The sequence below is a fragment of the Neolamprologus multifasciatus genome, chromosome 15, assembly GCF_963576455.1.
Source record: "Neolamprologus multifasciatus chromosome 15, fNeoMul1.2, whole genome shotgun sequence".
NCBI lineage: Eukaryota > Metazoa > Chordata > Actinopteri > Cichliformes > Cichlidae > Neolamprologus > Neolamprologus multifasciatus.
In genome coordinates this window covers 8,543,621-8,563,976 of record NC_140453.1, presented here as the reverse complement: position 1 = coordinate 8,563,976, position 20,356 = coordinate 8,543,621, and the positions used below count along the sequence as shown (strand labels likewise).

Below are 20,356 nucleotides of genomic sequence, written 5' to 3'. Positions count from 1 at the left end.
AAAGACATTTTTATTTCAAAAAGCTTTTAATTAGACCAGGGTTTTCATGGTGTATTTTATGACTGTATTATGTTTTTACCTTGGAAAGCACTTTGTGACATATGTCTGTGAAAGGTGCTATATAAATAAAGTTTACTTACTTACTTACTATTTAAACAAATGAAATTTTACAGTAACACTTTAAAATATCCAAATCAGCCTGCTATGCTGTATTCGTGTTTGTGTGTTCTTACGACATGTCAGCAGGCAGGTGGGACAGCAGTCCCGACTCTCGCAGCATGCCCACAGTAGATCTCCAGTGGTGACTCTCCAGCACAGATGTGTTCTGGACAGGACAAATAAAAACCAAACTGTGTTTCAAACAGGCCGAGACACAAGGCCCTTCATCCACACGCTGACATCCATCTGCAAACTGGTGTGTACCTGGTAGAGGGATGCCAGGTGGTGTCTGGTCTTAATGAGGAAGGGCTGGTTGACTCCAGGATGGTCCACGTCATGGGCAGCTGCTGCCATCAGACCCAGGAATATGTCCAGAGGACTCAGATGCTCTGCCAGCTACAACACAGCAATGTTTGTTTTTTTACACAAGAGGAAGACTTGGGCTCATTTTAAAGAAATTTTGAAGAAAGCTTCTTCGCTTGATTGTGAAAAGACACGTGTTCTTTGGAGAATAATACTAAGTCTAACAAGTGCCCAGTTTTCTTATTACTGCCACTTCTTGGGTCTGTTTTTACAGTTGGTACTTGCAAAAGAGGTTGTGTATGAGATTTTTAACATTCATGCAGTGGCATAAAAAAACAAACAAACAAACAGTATCTGCATGTTTAAGTAGCTACTGGCTACACCAGCTGTAGTTTAGGAGGTAGGGCAGATCATCCACTAATTGGAAGCTCGGTAGTTTGATCTCTGGCTACTTTATTATTTTGTAAAATGAATAAAACCTCTAATGTTAATCTTAAATACTTCTGTTACATTGAACTAGAATTAGGAAAAAATTCAGTTGCCGAATTAGGAAAAAATTCAGTTGCCAAATTAAAATTAACTTTTTTGACCTACGACTTCTCCTCCATTACTTCTGTTTTTTGCAGGATTGGGTCAAAATCGTCCTTTTGGTACTAAAAATGGTATCAGGTATTTTCATAGGTATTGGTACCGAGTTGAAAATTCTAATATTGTGACAACCCTAGTCAGACGTTGACACCAATTTTCAGGAAACCAGGCTAAAATATGTATTTTATAAATTCACTCAACTAGAATCGTTCAAAAGAGAAGGCAAGAAAGGAAATGCACTTGTTGGCATTGTGGGGGCACACCGTAATATGTTGTTTTTTTTTATATTTTATGTGGGCTGATGACTGTAGCACTTTTAAAAACAGCTTCTCAGACTGTAGATAAAATATGTGTGTGTGCGTGTGTGTCTACATAATGTGAGTGTTTTGGTCTGTGATTCTTGTGCTTTACTCATTCAGTAGATCTGAATGTGGTATAAAGCACCTCTAACTTTCATAGCACCAGCCTACAAATATTACCTGCTGGAGAAAACAAATTGTGGATCATGCCATTTAAAGTACTTGCAGTTAAAACCTAGATGTGTGCCATAGCATGTAATCATAGAATATTGACCTCCAGGCCTGTTCTTATAAAGGAATGTTTGTTGTCTATGACACACCAGTGCATGTGCTGACTGAATTTCATTCAGGTCTTTTAACAAAACAGAAGCATCACAAAGCACTTCACAGAGCAAAAGAGGACACAAAAGCAATTACTGAAAAAAGGGAAAGATGCAGAGAAGCTTAATCTGGTCAGAGGGCTTTGGAGAGTTCTCAGAGCTATGGATTGATGTGTCGTCGAGTCTAAGTGAGCGGGAATTATCCCAGAGGGAACAAAGCTAATAGAATATGTCAAGGAGAAGCTTAGCCTGGTGAGGTCTTACAGTGTGAGTATGACAGACAGAGAGAGGCAGAGCGCGTGTGTGTGAATACAGTATTATTCATTACCTTGGGCTCCTTTAGGTAGCAGTACATGGCTTGAGTAACATCAGCAGCATGAACAGCATTGTGATAGGGATTTTGGGAGTGGTAGTCCTCCTGCACCATGCCTAGCAAAGAAAAACACAAGGCCAAACCCTGTGAAACATGACTTTCACACCACTGACCTGCACTACTGTTTTGACTGTTTCAATCTCCATTTGATTTTAAGGGTGTTTTCACACCAACAGTTTGTTTACCCTGGTCCAAGGGTGTCACGTCCGGCCTGCGATACAAATATATCTGCTAGATGGTTTCATATGTCAATTATTAATGGTCTCTTGGTATGTGGGAGCTGAATCCTCATAGCTTGGATCATAGTCACACCATGGTGTGATAACTACATTCACACCTGCACAAGCAAACTGCACCGCGATAGAAAAAGAACCAGAGTTTGATTCAGAAGGAGTGAACACAGCAGGTGATGTGTTTACTCCTTAACAAGTCCTATAAATGGCTAATTAGTTTTTTAAAATTCTGATGACTTGAAATGTCTTTACTGCGATCGGTTTACGCACACAAAGTCCAGACAATGTCTGAATCGGATCAGCTGGCATTGGAGATGATCAGCTTAAGACATAATCTCACTACAGGAAATAATAAATTCTTGTTTGTTGTGATTTTAGCACACTACTTCCTGCATTATCTTTACATTACACCCAGCACAATCAGACATCACACTGACTTGCACAGTACTAGTAAGCTGGCAGGTGATAGATAGATAGACAGATAGTATTTTGGCGGGGCATTCAATGTCATTTCCATCGTGCAAAAATTCATTTATACTTGAACCCATAGATTGTGTTTCTTTCCTCTGCTGTGTGAAATTACAAAACAATGTTGACTGTGTGCTCTGTTGCCATAACAACACGTAGCTCATTGTTACTCTGCAGTATCTATGAGGTACCATTTAGCTTGCTATGGTTACTGGGTTAATATTCACTTGCTACAGGAATGTGCGGACTATCACTTTGTCCAGATTTGTTGTTAGTGCTCAGAGTCTCTTTTGTAATGATTTACTGGTTGAGTAAAAAGCAATTGTGAGTTTTCCTTCTCAGCTTTCAGTCCCGCCAAAATAACAGTGCAGGCGCACTTCATAGTAAGTAATGTTTCTATGGAGGCAGGAGAAATAATTATGTGTAAGGACAGCAGTGTTTTAAAGCTGAGAAAGTGTTGAAATCCTAAAGTCGGAAGCTTAAAAAAACTATTAACACTTTATTGCAGCTTACCAAGAAACCTGTTAAGTTTGACCATGTCCAGCTGAAAGTGGTGAATGAGATCGTAGACATTGAAGAGATGGCACATCAGCGTCACCAGGCTGTTACCTAAAGCACACAACAGTGATATTCAAAAGAATTCATATAGCTCAGATCAGTAAGTCCACCAAGTTAAAAAAAATAATTAAAAAATCACGTTTTACATTTCATATGGAATAACTTTATACAGCATTTGTGCTGGAAGCATGCATAGAGTGATGGTGGACTGTATCCTGTAGGTGGGGGTCAAAAAAGTTTATGAAATTAACCAATTTAATAATAAATCATCTCACCGTTTGTAAGACGATCAAAGAGGAAAATGTCAAAGTTCCATGTGCCTACTTTTGATAGCATGTGCTAGAAAGAAAGAAAGAAAATTGTCAGACTTTATCTGTTGGGAATATGTGTATGGCTTTGACTGCATATGAATATATGTGTGTGTTTTCTCACAGCAGCTTGTCCCAGGTAGTCATCATCGAGTAAGTGTAAGGACCTGGGGGTGTGAGGAACTAACCCCCTCAGCAACCTAGAGGCGTGGCAGTATCTCTGGAAGCTCAGGAGACGCTTCACCTTTCTCCTGGTGACGGTCTCTACCTCCCCCTGTTGGGCACTGGCTTAAATTACAAAAAGAAAGAAAATGCATGTTGTGTGAATACCTGAAACACATTTTCTACACAAATGGGTGACCTACAGGATTTAAATGGTATGTTGTTCTGTCACAGAAACCAAGAAAAGAAATATTTTAGGTAAAACCCCATCATTACAAAGGGTGGGAATTTCAAAAATAATTTATTCACCAGGTGGTATTTGCCTACTCTTTGAAAATCCCCTCTTCCACCCCTGCTCAAATGACTGTGCATAGTTGTGGTAGACTTGTGATATGAGTTTGCACCCGGCCTCCTTCATGAAAGCTGTGGTTGTCTCTGGCTTTGCATGTTTCTCCTGTTTATACAGTAGCATATAATTTCACAGTGGCACACATGTTTTACTGCTTTGTTTTTTTTCTTCTTGTTATTGTTTCATCATGCTCAGTAAACTGCTTACAGGCACATTGCTGCCACCATCTGGCAGTAGTAGCCTATCACATCCAACCTGATGCCAGTAAAACAAGAGAAATATATATATGTTAAAATGAGAAGCACTCATAAATAGGGATGGGTATCGTTTAGGTTTTATCCGATACCGGTGCCAAGCCGGTACTTTTGAAACGGTGCCGGTGCTTAAACGGTGCTCAAACCGGTGCTTAAAGAATGGAAAACACAAAATTGGTCCAAAAACCTCTCATGTTTAGCTGTTTTTTTGTAAAAAGATAACAATGTTAGCCTTTTCTGCAGCTATAGGGCATATATGGTATCACTCTTGGCTGGAAGCAGTGCTTAAACAATGGAAAAAACACAAACTTTGTCCAAAAACCTCTCATGTTTAACTGTTTTCCACTTTTTCTTTGGTCATTTTAGCCTTTTTGGCCAGGGTGAAGGGAGTATCTGCCATCAAACAAGAAGACAGCCGCATGTAACTACGACGGTGTTTGCTAGTTCACCTTACTGCATTAATGTAATAACGTGGTTAGCCTACTCAACGTAAATTACACACGAACAACATTAAGCTACTCACGCAGAGAAGAACAGCTGCTGCTGCCATCATCCTCATCATTTCTGCTACACTGGCAGGGCTAGGGGCCAGGACTCTCCTCTTCGGGTTCATGTTGCTAACTCCGGTTCCGATAACAGGCACCACACCCGCAGTAGATGCGCTCGGTGTGAGGTCTCGCAGCAAGCTATCAAATACAGCGCATTTCTTGGCTTTTAAAAAAACTCTATGCGTCGCCAGGTGTTTCATCGGATTTGAGGTGTTACTTCCTTTGACAGTATCACAGTATCAGCTTAAAGCACTTGTTGCAGGCTGCTGAGTTTGCATATTTTGCTGTGAAGTACAGCCAGACTTTTGACCGCTTCGCCTTGGGCATTTTTAATCTGTAGCTCTGCTCTAAAAGAAAGTACGTACCTGGACCCGCCTACTATCCTCGGAAATGTAAAATGATTGGCTAGAATCTAAAGTGTATCACAGCTCAGGAAAAAAAAAGCACCGAAATAAAGCACCGAAATGTGCGCTGCTTTTCGGTCTGGTTACTACCGTTTATGTCAGAACCGGTGCCATCATGGCACCGGACACCGGTACCCATCCCTACTCATAAAACTGTTTGTTTGTTTTTACCATGTGTTGTTAATCATTAAATGTATTTATAGCTGAAATAAACAGCTTAGTAAAAAGCAAAAAAAAGGGAGGGGGGAATGTCAGACTGTTTAAAATTTAGGATAGCTGTGCCATTTTTAGACAGTCTTTTCTAGAAGGCCTTTGTGGTTTACAAGGATAGTATTTTGTAATTGTTATGTAACAAGAAAAAAAAACTAAGAAATTTGAGCACTTTCTTAGGTTGACATGACTAACACTGCTTCACACTGATATACAGTTAGGTAACGGTTTTGAACAAAGAGATTGTTTGGCCTCTGTGAACAACATCAGTGGATTTTAAATCAAAGAAAGAAAAAATAGATGTGATTAAAGTGCAGACTTTCTGCTTTAAGATAAGGGGGTTAAAAATTGTGCATTAATTGTTTATGACTTACAGGCATTCTTTAACACAGTTCCCCATTATCAGAGGGTCAAAAATAATTCAATTCAATTCAATTCAATTTTATTTATACAGCGCCAAATCACAACAACAGTCGCCTCAAGGCGCTTTATATTGTAAGGTAGACCCTACAATAATACATAACAATTGTCTGACAGGCAGTTTCATGGACAGATGAGGCCTGTTCCCAAATGAAACGGACAATATCTGGAGTTGGTTCAAAGAGATCAGGGTAAGTGAGAGAGGCCAACATTAGGATGATAAAACAAACTTATCACAGAAGGAGAAAAACTTTAGGAGTGGCTAAATCTACAATCTGGTACGTTCTTAAAACGAAGGAATACCAGTTAAGTAACACTCGAAGACCTGAAAGACCACAGAAGACAGTTAAAGTGGATGACGGTATAATTATTTACATGGTTCAGAAAAACAACTTTACAACATCTAACCAAGTCATGAACACACCTCTGGAGGAGGTGTATCATTGTTCACAACAAGGTGCAAATCACTGGTAAACACTCAAGAACAACAAGGCAAGATTAGACTTTGCAGAGTCTTTACAGTTCTGGTAAAGAAAAAAGAATCTGACAGGTGAAACCTTGCACCAGAATGATGGGAAGAGAAAAGTATGGAGAAGGAGAGGAACAGCTCATGATGGTAAATGGTAAATGGACTGGTTCTTATATAGCGCTTTTCTACTCATCTGAGCACTCAAAGCGCTTTACACAACTTGTGCATTCACCCATTCAGACCCATTCGCACAAGCACATCTTTCTAAGTGCTTTATAGCTAACATTCACACACATTCATACTCCGATGGATGCATCGGAGAGCAATTTGGGGTTAGTATCTTGCCCAAGGATATTTGGCATGCAGACTAGGGGAAGCCAGGAATCGAACCACCAACCTTCCGATCAGTAGATGACCTGCTCTACCACCTGAGCTACAGCCACCCCATGATCCAGAGCATACCACATCATCTGTCAAACATGGTGGAGGTAATGTTATGGCATAGGCATGTATGGCTGGATGGTGTTTATTGATGATGTGACTGCAAGATAGAAGCAGCAGGATGAATTGTTAAGTGTACAAGGCTACACTCTCTGCTCAGATTAAGCCAAATGTTGCATAACTGATCAGACAGAGCTTCACAGTGCAACCAGATCATGACCCAAAGCAAACTCCAAAAACAACCCAAGAGTTTCTCATAGCAGCAAAATAAGATACTCTTCAATGGCCAAGTCAGTCACCTGATCTCAACACAACAGAGAGGCTTTTCAGCTACTAAATACAAACCTGAAGGCAGAAAACCCCGGAAACAAGCAGCAGCTGAAGGTGGCTGCAGTAAACGCCCTGAAGAGCATCTCAAGTGATGAAACACAGTATCTGATGATGCTCGTGGGTTCTACACTTCAGGCAGTCATGGGCTGATTTTCACCCAAGTATTAAAAACAATCCTTATATTGTGTGTGATCTGCAAACAATGTTTTAATTAATTAACATTTGTTAAACCCTTTGAATGAAAACTGAAAGTCTGCCCTTCAATTAAATTTGACTGTTTGACTTAAATTTCACTGTTGTACCTTTTAGTGGGTGTTAATATTAGACTGAAATACAGAAACAATCAAATACAGTTTATTGTTGTTCCAAGAAAATTTCATTTTCCAGAGAAGTATAAAGGAGAATAGTTTTTTACATGTATATTTTTTTTAAATGAGGAGACTTACTTTTTAAAATTCGCAGATCAATCAACGGGTAGGAGCCTCGTCTCTCAGCCAGCAGCACACCAGCATGACCAGTGTTCAGCCTGCCATCAGCTAGATGGAGAGAAGAAAGAAAGAAAGAGGGGGGTGTAACCGAGAAACATGAATAAAGAAAGAAAGATTTGGGATTATATTTTTGTGGGGGCTTTTAGTGGCACACATACCCCATGAATAATAAGTAAACGTTTCAAGAGGAAGCGCGGAGACGGAATGAGAGCAAACAAGGGGCTGACGGCAATGGAATTTTATTTATATAAGACATTTCATTGTAAGTACATTCAATGTGCTTAGCAGAGATGATACAAACAAAAACCTGTGTGGGTTTACAATGCCTCAAAGCAGTGAAAACAGCCAAATAAAACATTACAAAGAACAAAAAACAGAGCAGCCAGAAGGGTTTTGGGAACAGTGTTGTACTTAAAGTAGATAGTCAAGATAATCAGCCTCATGGATTCAGATTCAGATGTTCTTAGATTAGCCCCCGTGAAACAAGAGGATCCTTGATGACACAGAAGAACCAGGACATCGTGCATCTCATCCGGGTTTGCCAGAGGAAAATGGATTTCATGCCACCTTGCAGCTGTAATGGATCACACTAACACTTTGCCTTTATCAGATTGTTATTGCCTTAACTTTGTGTGTGTGTGTGTGTGTGTGTGTGTGTGTGTGTGGGTGTAGCTGAAACTGATGGTTTCAACTGGTTTTAATCTAAATCAAATTTCAGGTTTGTCTTACAACCAAAGACTAATTGAAAGACCTAAACTTTTTTCTTTTCTGGTAAAAAAAAAAAAATTGATTTCTTTGAAGAGCCTGAGTCTTGTTTTTGCTCCTTCTCTGAAAAGATTGTTTTATCAGCCTAATGTCTTGATTTCCACTGTTTACACAGCTGACAAATGTTTTCTGGGGAACATATGGATAAATGCCAATGGATTTAAAACAGCAAATTTTCTCCTGAAAGATTCAGTGTTTCAGCATACTGTGTGAACGCTCATCCACAGTCTTGAATAGCCTGAGAGGTCCCCTTTTGGGTTTTCCTTGTGGTTTGAGCATCTATCTGATGGAGAAGGAGCACAAAAGCTAAACAGAGACTCCTAATACGTCCTCTGTTCAGCACTTTGCAATTCACACACTCTGAGGCCAGAGAGGAGACACAAAAGAACTAGGTCCTAAGTCACAGCCAACATGCACACAGATAAAATTTGCACTTGAATAAGCTATGGGTATACTGAATAATTTACACGTCAGTTGTGGGGAACTGGAGCGTATTATATCCCTAAGGTTGCCAAATCACATCACCTCTTTGAGTCTTGCTTAGGAGATGCTAAAAGCAACTGAACTACCTGTTAAGGGGGTTTGAGTCACTGTGGTAACACCCTCAAGTTGCCAGACCTTGCTATGCAAGTTTAAGCTGCCAAAGCGTTGGAGTTTGCAGGTAGATGCTGTGTTTGCATGTGTGTGTGTATGTGTGCTTTGCAGGAAAAAACATATGGCGCAAATCCTGATTTATACATGTAAAAAAAAACAAAAACAAGTGCTGCGGGGAAGTGACTCAGCCTGCTAAAGCAAGGCAGAGGAGTCCCACTGGCCTAGTTTTTGCAATAAAAGGAGAATAAGGGGAAGGCCTCTTTGCTCTTAATCCTGTGTTCTGATGCGCGAGGAGAGGAGGAAATACATCTTCTGGAAAAACACCGCAGTCACAGATCATCCTCCTTCTAACTCAGACAAACACAATCACACCAATTCCACCCCCACCTCTCTCTCCCTCTATTCAAGCTGCAGTATTTTTCATTCCCATCATTCCAAGTTTTCATTTTCTCCCCTAATTTTTGGCATCTTTCTGCACATCCTCCTCCTTTCTCCATTAGTGCCCTCATCCTTCGTTCCCGTTCAACAACTACACCCCATCCCTTCTCAATATGAGCCATCATTTCCATCACCACCTGCTCCTCTTCTCCATCCCTCTTTCTCTCTCTCTCTTCCTTTAACTCCGTGTGGTAAAATAGGTCATTGATTCCACTATGCGCAAAACTGGGTCATTTCAGATGAAAACGTAAATCAGTCGGGAGGTGTTTTAAAGAAGCGGCGACGCACATGCGCCTCGTCACGCAGACCATGCTGTTGTGCACATGCACGCTTGTAAATGAGGTTAAATCCCTGATTCCAAATACAAAAACAAGATGGCACACTTGCCACATAGCGCCCACTCATGCGAGCAGACACAGGGGAACTGACAGGAATACATTCACTTGGCTTCCATGAATCTGTGGGTGTTTGTGGCACAAGCTGTAGTTTGGGGCTGTTCTGAAATTTTAACAGATGCGTTGCTGTCATATGCAGTGCCAGCACATGACAGCAACCCCCCCCCCCCCCCCCCCCCCCCAAAAAAAAAAAAACAACAGCAAAAGGAAAAACACATTTTAAAAACACAGGGAGAGATGATGTTTTCTTCCACCAACAGCTGCTGCTTTATCTGGATACACAGATAAATACAGTAAATACACTGAGCAGATACAGTAAAAACCCACTGGTAATGCTACCATTTTTTTATTGTTTTTATGAGTATGTGCACTTCTACTTCATTGTCTTGCTAAGACTGACATCCAAAACCACAAGATGAAAGTTTATTGTGTTTTTTAAAAACCATCCATCTGTGCTTTGTGACGCTTTCTTTAAGCCCTTGCTACAGTAAATGTCACAATGACTCACAATCACCACTGACAACTTATCAGCAGTGTCTCCACACATTTTTATGTGCTGCAATCAAACAGTGCGCAGATAGCCATTCGCCCTCATTAAGAAATCGTCGCATGTATGAAGTCATCACAGGGAAAGTCACCGACAGAAAACAGTATTTCTCCATTTCCCCCTTGCTTGAGTCAGCAAAGGTAATTTCCCACATTATGAATCATCGATTCATTATTAAAAATCCACGCTGTTCCAATTTTAATCATCAGATTATTATAAAAAATATTTTCTAGTTGCCGTCAGACTTCAAATCTATTAATTTTCCTTAAAAGGTCAAGTCTCACTAAACACTGATAAGACAAACTGAAGGTATCGTAGAAGAAGCCCGAGATCGAGCCGAAAACACTTCTAAATGTCAAAAATAAATATTCAATAAATACTCAGTCAACGTAAGTTTTTTGAATCGCATCCTATGTGATAATGATGCTATGCAACTGAGGCTATGCAACATTCCAATGCTTTATTACTGTGATTGTTAAATATAAAACACATTGTCCTTAATTGCTGTTGATGCTGAACTTCGTTAGTAAGAGACATAGGCTTGATTGATGATGTCACACGGACAGCTGCAGCTCAGCAGATGGTAACACAGCTTTATTTAATGGACCCTCTGGCTTTACAGCCCAAATCCCTCATTTCACTATCTACTCTGCTCAGCTGTCTGAACTATTCTGAACCGCATTTCGACCTACGTGGCGTACGATCACACGCGCATGTAAGCATACGGCCTGAGGAGTGCTTGTCAGAGACAATCTGTCAAATCTGTCTTGTTAACAGTGAAAACATGGCACGGACTCAGAAGTTGAATATTTAAATAAAAAAATGAAATGCATTTGCAAAACCACAAAAAAACAAGACCTTAAACTAATTTCAGTGCTAATGGGTGAAACTGAGACGTATGAAATTTGTCTCTCTCAAATTTGGACGCATTACCTTCCACATGTGCGCTCCTGTTTTCTGTGTCCAGCTTTATCTCTTCTTCCTGCTCCTTTCCTGATTCCACCCAAGGACTTGCTTGATTTCTCTCTGGCCCCTGAGAGCCTCCCTTGCGTGCTCTCCACGCTGCTCTGAGTTGCCGTATAAGAGCTGGTAGCTCCAGGGCTAGGGAGAGGCCACCACATGTAACAGGAGGAGTCCTGAGGGGACCCCAAACTGGAGAATCAGGAGGCTCCTCTGGACAGACCCCAACATCAAGACCGGTGTCCCGCATCCTGAGATCTGGGCCCCAGAGTCCCTCTAGGACAGGCATTTTGATACCACGCAGAGATGGAAGGATGGATGACAGGTGCACCAAAAAAGATCAAACTAAAGCAGAGGCTGAAACAGAGGAGAGGGTGAGAAAATATGGTGGTGTTGACAAAGAAAGAGGGAGAAGAAGAGAGAGGGCAGAAGAAGAGAGAAGGCAGAAGGAGAAGCTCACTGTCAGGTAGCCATGGGTGAGGATGAAGAGTTGTCTAGATGTAGGACAGTGTAACAGACACTGCAGGGAGATACGGTATCAGTAAAAGGAAAGTCAGTCGAACAGAAAGAATGAGAGCATAGAGGTGAGGAGTGACAAAAAAGAAACAAAAAGTGAGGTGCCGTGAAAAGCCAAAAAACAAGAGAAGAGAATCGTTGCGTATCCCTCTGTCCCAGAGCCACTGACAGTCTGCTCCTTCCTTCTGCCGCATTCTCTCTTCCCTCTTCAATCTCACTCGCGCCAACCTTGTTGTGGAGTCTAAAAGCCCCTCCTTCCCCCTCTCTAAGCTCGCTCACACACCGTCTCTCTCTGCCTACTAGCCCAATAACAGACCAATAGGATTGTGGGAGACACCGTCGAGTTTTGGTTCACAGCTTCTGTCACATGGTGAGAATAGTGAGACCAAAGCTGTTTGAGGTGAATTTAGGATATATACACAGACACATCAGTCCCCCGAATTCATTTTCACAATAACGGTAGTTCAAAACATTAAGTCTATTTTTACAAATTTAGCATTTAAAGGCAGACAAGACTATAAGAACTCACTACAGGCCTACAGTTTTTTTTTCAATTATATGCATCATTGTTGGTCCATTCAACTTCCAATGCATCAAATTACTTTAAAAAAAAAATTAAAGCAAAGAGAGATATTGAAAATTACAATAACATAAATAGAGGTAGTAAACTCAACCAGATGGTGGACATCAGTGGTGAAATGAGCCATTAGGCTGGAGAAGCAATCCTATTGGGCTTGGTTAGCTTGTGGGTGTCTGAAGGCAGCTCGTAGGTACTTGCAGGCCAGGTGTGGCTCTGGTAGTAGTTGAAGCAAAAACTCAGGAGCGGAGATCTTTGGTGAGCATGACTTTTGATCGGCCTTGAAGAAATTCGGACAAAATGCGAGGTGATGTCAACTTAGGCTATAGTCAGGATGTGGAAGGAATAATTTTAGGATTTCTTCAATCCCACTGACATAACTTGTATAAAGGAAGCGAAATTAGGGGGACGAAGGGGCACTGAGGTCACTCACGGTACCAGAGAGGAGTCCATCTGTTAGTTAAACCTCAGATTCAGGAGAAACCATGCAGTGTTTGTCGTAGCCGTGGAACGCTGGACCAACTTTTTAACCACTCAAGGATCTTCAGATTCTCAGCTGGAAAAGAGTGGCATGCACCCTCCAGATTGGATGGGTTGTTGCCCCAAGTGGAGGAGTTTTGGTATCTCGAACTTTTGTTCATAAGTGAGGGGAGAGGAGAGCAGGAGATTGAGAGGGCAACTGTTACTGGTCTGTTGTAATGAAGCGAGAGCTGAGCATAAAGGCAAAGATGTCAATTCACTGGTCTATCTACATCCCTCACCATTACCTATGGTCAGGAGCTCTGGGTAGTGAATGAAAGAATGAGATGGTGGATGGTTAACTTCCCACAGTTAAGAGCTAGTTGAGGTGGTTAAAACATCTGCCTAGGATGGCACCTGGGCGACTTCTAGGTGAGGACATGTTCTACCAGGAAGAGGCCCTGAGGTAGATCCAGTGAGTGTTACCAGGCATCTGGGCGTCTCTGCTTGGTTTGCTGCCCTCGCATCCCAGCCCGGGATAAGTGGCAGAAAAATGGATGGATAATCTAGAGAACCCCAGCACAATGTCTACATGTATCCTTTAATGATCACAAACAGTAAATCAATCAAATAATCAACTCTTTGTCTAATTAATTCAACTGTGCTTAGGTATGGGGGAAAATGTCAGTACAGGACAATATCCCACTGATTCCTCTTGCAATATGCTATTTATACTCAAGGCTAAATAAACCATGCAGCTTCTCTAAACAGGCTCTTTTACCAATTTCTTACCAGAACCACTAACTTATACCCCATTGCCACTGCAATTATGAAACAAATAATTTTAAATTAAGCATATGGTAACTAACCTATAACTAATTAAGTTATAACTAACTAAACCACACTGGTCTAGAGGCTGGTCAGTGATCCCATGGTAACCATCGGTCAATAGTGAAAAATGTATATTCCCTGATGCCAACTATTTAGCAAATGAAAATTTGAATTTCACTTGTTCAGCAGTTGTTGGAGGTCACAAGAACTTTGGGTTGCCTGCAGGGTCACCGACAAGTCCTCAGACCTGTATGACTGGGGTTTTATGGTATTACAGAACTAAATGATTGGACTGACACACCAGTTTACCACAGTGGAATGAAAAACTACATAATTCCTGCTCTTTGCCTTTTCATGGCAAAAACAAAAATCTCTTCTGCAGTTACACAGACATCAAAAAGGACTGTACCATTAATTATGTGTTTGCCTTTAGCTCAATTTAGTATCTTGTGTTGAATCTTGACACAGCTTATGCGGTAATTTTTGTGTCATTTTACAAGGTTCAGTCTCCAGAGTGGGAGATCTTTCTTTAAATCATCAACTCTGACATTAAAAACTTTTTAAAATTATTTATTTATTTACTTTGGGAAAACTTAAGAGGTTGGGATGGGATTTGTATGGCACAGGACTTGGTGCTAATAAATATTTAAACACAGAACAGAGGGAAGTTGTCACTGATTACTTTGGCAGAATATTGACTATTGGTGTTACCACAAAAAGCAAGCCACCTATCACTGCAGTCTATTACATATTGTGTTTTCTAATCAGCACACTGTATTGACAGTGAATATTACAACTAAGTGGACCGATCACCTGAAAGACTTTGCAATCTGCGTCATCAGCACATCAGGAGCTATTTTAAGATTCCCACCCCTACGTGCGCATAGTTTATTTAACTCTTATGCATACAAGCTCTTTTTTTACTAATGCCCTGTTCCCAGGTGCACTGACTCAGTAACAATGCCACAGGAGCAGGATTCAACAGAATAAAATTATAAACTTCTTCTGCTCGGGGGTAAAACGAGGTGCATGCTGTGAGTCACCATTCATTAAGGCCTCACTGGCACAGGAACACTTGGGTGGATTTGCTGTGATTTATTGGCTCTGAATTCTTCAGTACAGGTGACTAACCAGCCCTGGGCCAAAACACAGCAAGGCTTTTTGAGAGTGGCAGAAGAAGATTTGGAAAAAGAAAGAAAAAAACCAAACCCCTTTAAATTCTTAGAAGATTTTCATGTTTTAGAAATGTTAAAAGAAAATGGTCAGTTTTCAAAATTAAAATGAAGTAATTTTTAAATCCGCCAGCTAATGTCCCTAAACTAAAGCTAACTATCTGCAATCCCCTATCAATTCTACCTTAAGCCTAATTCATTCTTTTATCTCATACAACCATTATGCAACTGTGTCCCTTCTCTAGCCTAATTGATTTTATTGGCCCAATTGTAGCAGAGACTTGTACCTCAAGACAAGTTCAAACCTCTCTGTTTTATGTCTTTTCAACCATTATAGACCTGGATTTCCACTGAAAATTGCTTGTGCTGGACCTAAAAAGCTGGCAATGGCAAAACTGCAGAAACACTGTTGTCATTGCCTTTGGAAAGACTTATTACAAGAAATTCACTGATGACTCACAAATGCAGCCTATAAATTCTGCCTGTCACGACTTTCTTTTACTAAATAACAGAATATTCCGTTCTCAAACCCACTGAAATGTAGTCTGGTTCTCATAAGGAACCAAGGCTGATGAAGCTCCTCAGCATTGAAGCCCAACACTGGGCATCCTTGATAAATGAGATCACAAGGTTGCTGGTTATCAGTTGTCTCTGTTAACGCTGAGTTTATCCATCCAGCTTTTCAGAACCATAACAGTGAGATAAAAATGTGATAAAAGCAGAAAACTAGATCATAATGACAACTAAAATTGATGTAGATATTGTTGTTAGTATTTTAGTGGGACTAGCTCCCTAAGATGTTAGAAGCTCTGTTTCTGCAGGAAAAATTAACTTTCACATGGAAGTATCTGTTACTCGTTATCACCTGCTACATTACTGAAAACATATGTATTTCTGTGGCTGCTGAAATCTATTAATCTGAATAAATTTCAGTGAATGTAAGCCAGTTAGATATAGCATGTGCTCCTCTTTACATGCACTTCATTTGGAGGATGCAGTACTAACAGTTTTGGTTTTTCCAGTGGAATTGTTTCCTTGAGAAACGGTCACATGCAGACAAAAGTTTCAACACACACACTCACCCTCACACACACATGACAGGAACATAGCCTTGAACGCCACGTATCACTTGCAGGGAGTTCATTCTAAGAAATCACGAGACAAAGAGCATTAAGATAAAAGATACACTACTGTGAGAAACTGTGTGAAGCAGGCAGTGAGAGTAAATGCAGAACAGAGTAATTCATTGAAAATGTATCATTGCTATGTGCTGAGAATATAGTTGTCTCATTGTAGCTTAGATCAGCATTTGGTATTTTGTGTAAAATGTATTTTCTTGTTGGCTGTATTTGTAGTATTTCTTTGTGCTTGCACCAAGAATCTTAAAATATTCACACCAGAAACTAATTTTCCCTTAAATATGGAATATTATTATGCTTAGACTAGTGACAGCCATTTTCAGAGGATTGAACCCTTGGACTGTCTATATGTTCACATTGTTCATTCATGCAACGGCCTTAAGGAAAATTCTGCAATTTTGGCAAATATGAAATGTGATTACCTGGACGTTTAAAAAACTGATTATATCTGAGTATACAAAGGTCAAGGTCACAGTGACCTTATGTGCATTCCATCCTTGTGGAAAATGATACATTTACATTACATCTGGCATAAATGTCTGTGTCTTGCTGCCATAAACATTGCACTATTGAATTAATATTTAATTAAGCTTGAATTAATTTTTAATTAAAGGTTACCTTGTACCAGATAAGAAAATCTGTGCCTTGGGGTTACTCTTTTTAGCTTGGTTGATTGGAACACTAAATCTCTGTAGCCTAAGGAGAACAGTAGAAATGCCTCTTTTACTTAAAACCACCAGCAAATAAAAACATATCTGTGTCTGATAACTCTCTGTTCAAGTCTGGTGTGTTCCTTTAAGGCAGAATGCTATATCAACATTAATAACACATACTTAAGATTTCATTCAACTCACATTTTAACATTTGAAATCATTTGTAATCCGTACAGTGAATTTTAACCAGTTGCTCACTCTCTACATATGGCTTTAGTCTGCATCATTGCAATGCATTTCCAGATCTCTGCATGACATGTTAACAGGGGGTAAACAGTGCCGTGGTTTAACCAGTCATTATCTATCAGATAGACACAGCTCATACACAACATGTGCACATATAAAAAATAAAATAAGGGGAAAAAAAGATGTGAATAGTGTACGTTTCGTAGATTTTCTAATAAAGATCACTTTATATGGCTGGAAACCACTGACTCTCTGTCCTTTAGATTTTTGAAGGAGACTTGAAGACTGGGTCTTTCTTTAATTTAATATGATATATTTTAAAGCCTGCACTCATTGAAGCTGCAGTGTCCCCCACATGTTGTCATGTCCCACCCACAGACTTAAAAAAAAAAAAAAAGAATAGCTGATCACACTACAGTCACACGCTCAGAGCCGCATGCAATAATCGACAAACGTCTCCTACATTTTCTGAGAAAAACAAAGATAAAATCTTCTCTAAATGATTTTATTGATCTCAGGCAAACTACTGAAACAAACAGCGACCTATAAAGATATCAGTGCAATTCCAATTTCAAATGTTTTCAAGCATTTCTCTGTAAAACTCAAGCATTGTCAAGGATTTCCTGCACAAACCATGTGAAACTAAAGGGAGTCAAAGTCAGAGCTGTGAACAAAAATCAGCTCGGCTGACTCACTGACCTCTCTCAGGTGTCTTATTTTCTTTAATGAGAACCCTTTCCTAATTTTGAGTTTCAGTTTCCCAAAGAGTACTGTCATCACAGTGTCTGTCTTCTGTCTAGTTATAGCCTGCAGTCATTAAACTAGCCTGTACCCATTACCTATCATTTAGATAGATAAATCGATAGATATAAGGATAGATGTATTTTAAAAACGTTAAATAACACAGTGAGTCTTAACAGTGAAAGTGTCTCATATAGTAGCTTTCAAGAAATAGTGCTGGTTGTGTTTTTATAACAGCTACAATGACATTCATGGTGTAAGGGGTTAAACGACATCAGCATTTGTATTTTTAGACACACTGTTGTGGCTACACTTCATCGTCTCATCCCCAAGGTCTAAGACTGTAGTTATGATTAACAGCTAAATCTCCTCTCAAGACAAAGCCTTAAAAAACATGGCCTAAGCAGGCTAAGTCCTGCATATGTAGGACTTTTCCAGATTAAAAACACATTGTGTATTGAAACCCACAGAGCTGAACAATGTAGACAGTTTACAGAGATAGCGGAAATATGCATCCCTGTTTGACATAGAGATTATTCTCGGCCAAAGGTCAGTAAAAGCCTGAAACACTATTACCAAATATCTGAAAACACTATCTTCTACCAGACAGCATACGTAGCACATTGATGGAATCGGGTCAATGATCATTCTTACCCAGCATGCGAACCTGTATGGCATTCTGCTCCCAACTTTTGAAGGCTACAGCTCCACACCTCTGTGACAGAGAGGAATAGGGAAAAGGGAAAAGGGAAGGAAAGGCTGACATTAATATTACAAAGGCCAAAAATATGCACACTGCTATCAATGAACTGTGTTTAGTGAAAAAGGAAACTGTGCTAAAAGCCGCAGTGACCCTACGTGTGAAGCCACAGACGGTTTTCACACTGGTGTGCCACCCCTGCACTCTTTTCCCACAAGCCCTCACTTAAAAGTAAGAGAAATGCTAAATGAACAGTTATAAATTGAAATTGAAATTAAACTAAAAACGAACTAAAGATGATCTATCTATCCAACCATAGCGAATATTTCAAGAGATTTTGGTCTATTTTCATCACATCAGGACACTTCCTGTGTTGGGTGCTTTGTCAAACTGAAAAAGTAATTTGGGGAAGGAAGGAGGGTATTTATTTAAAGATTATTATTCATCATAGTGAGTAAGAGAGGGTAGGGGCAATCAGTGACACTGGCATCTGTGCTTCCAGTAGAGACATGTCTGTGTTTTGGCCAACAACGCTAAAAAGTGGGTCAGGCGGCATACTGGCATACACTGGCAATGATTTGCGCATTAATCACATGCTTCCACATGGTTGGCCCTCACGGCCAGGGGTCTTTAGTCATCTTTTTTAGTCATTTTCTATCAAAGGTATAGTTGTCTCTAATTTAAATCACATGTTTTTTTGTTTGTTTGTTACTTTCTTTAATAGTGAAAGATGGAGCAGATAAGACTCACAGTACTGTTCTTCTCAACTCCCACCCTCCAATACCTGATACTATTACACTATCAGGTATTGGTACCTGATCGTTATTGGTATAATGGCAAGTTAACACTAAGTTTACAGTTAAGAATTATTTTTACAAAAATGTCACAATCCCTGAGTTTGTGTAATTGTTTTCAATTATATATTCAGAAAACTTTATTCTCACCCTCCAATTAAACTTAGGCTTCCGTTTAAGGCTCTCAACTCAGATGCTACTGTCCCACTGGAAGTTTTTTTATTTTTTATTTTGTTTTGTACTACAAAATGTCGAAGAGTCCCTTCAAAGTAATATGAATGTCAAAAGATTAAAATACCATGACTGTCTTATGTGTCAAAATTGATAAAGCCTGCTAGCAGTGCCACATCTGCCTGTGTACCCTGATCTGATGTCAGCTCTTGAGTATAATTAAAACCCAGAGTCCTGTGCTGTAGATCAGTCAGACACAGCTCGGTACATTTCCCAATTGAGGTCATCTATTTATAATAGCCAGTAATGGCTATAATAGTTATAATGGCTTGACATCTATGTGCATTTTGGAAACGGGTGAGAGGGGACTGGGTACAATGTGGGAACAAACTACATACACACACACACACACATATATATATATACAGTCATATATATATATATATATATATATATATATATATGACTGTTTTTAGTTATATATATATATATATATATATATATATATATATATATATATATATATATATATATATATATATATATATATGACTGAAAGCAGGTACCCTAGCTGACCTGACAAATCATCTGTTATCCATTATTAAACATGTTCTTTCTTTGTTATTCCTTTGGAGGAAGACAGTCATAAACATGTACCTTGAGTAGGAGGATTTACATCTGATTAGCGCACATTGTTTACCGTCAAGCAGGAAATGGGTGGAAGGAGGCAAACCAGAGGCAGTGACTGTTCGCTCATTCAGCCCACGTGGTTATGGCATGTTTACAGGACACGTCTTGTCATTTTTTTCCATGATCTCTATGCTCACATCATTACTCATTTCATCTGGCCAGCTTTCTAGTTTAATTCTCTCTCTCTCTCAAATGCTTATGACTAACACAGCTTTTCACTCTCCTGTACATAGCGGGGAGTCAATGTTTTGTTTTTGTTGATATTTATCCCCCATCCGTTTTGT

The 20,356-nt window shown here is 39.8% G+C and overlaps 1 protein-coding gene and 1 long non-coding RNA gene across 4 annotated transcripts in view; both read right to left on the bottom strand.

Annotated features, from left to right (window-relative positions):
• The window catches only part of LOC146501509 (3',5'-cyclic-AMP phosphodiesterase 7B-like), a 37,653-nt gene that overhangs the window by 15,650 nt on the left and 1,647 nt on the right, over positions 1-20,356 (bottom strand). The window contains exons 2-10 of one of the 3 annotated variants that reach the window (XM_085132588.1): positions 18,372-18,432; positions 11,357-11,740; positions 7,643-7,732; positions 3,734-3,897; positions 3,577-3,640; positions 3,257-3,352; positions 1,998-2,098; positions 424-555; positions 234-325 (exon numbers count right to left, since the gene is read on the bottom strand). In XM_085132588.1, coding sequence (XP_084988714.1) covers positions 234-325; positions 424-555; positions 1,998-2,098; positions 3,257-3,352; positions 3,577-3,640; positions 3,734-3,897; positions 7,643-7,732; positions 11,357-11,672 — 1,055 coding nt within the window. In that variant the 5' untranslated portion in view covers positions 11,673-11,740; positions 18,372-18,432. Of the gene's footprint in view, positions 1-233; positions 326-423; positions 556-1,997; positions 2,099-3,256; positions 3,353-3,576; positions 3,641-3,733; positions 3,898-7,642; positions 7,733-11,356; positions 11,741-16,020; positions 18,433-20,356 lie in introns of all 3 variants that reach the window. The other 2 variants (XM_085132590.1, XM_085132589.1) reach the window with 2 other exon arrangements.
• On the bottom strand, positions 5,826-7,636 carry LOC146501510 (uncharacterized). Its single transcript, XR_014869318.1, has 2 exons — positions 6,869-7,636; positions 5,826-6,563 (listed from the first exon to the last, which is right to left on the bottom strand). It is a non-coding gene; the product is annotated as an uncharacterized LOC146501510 (long non-coding RNA).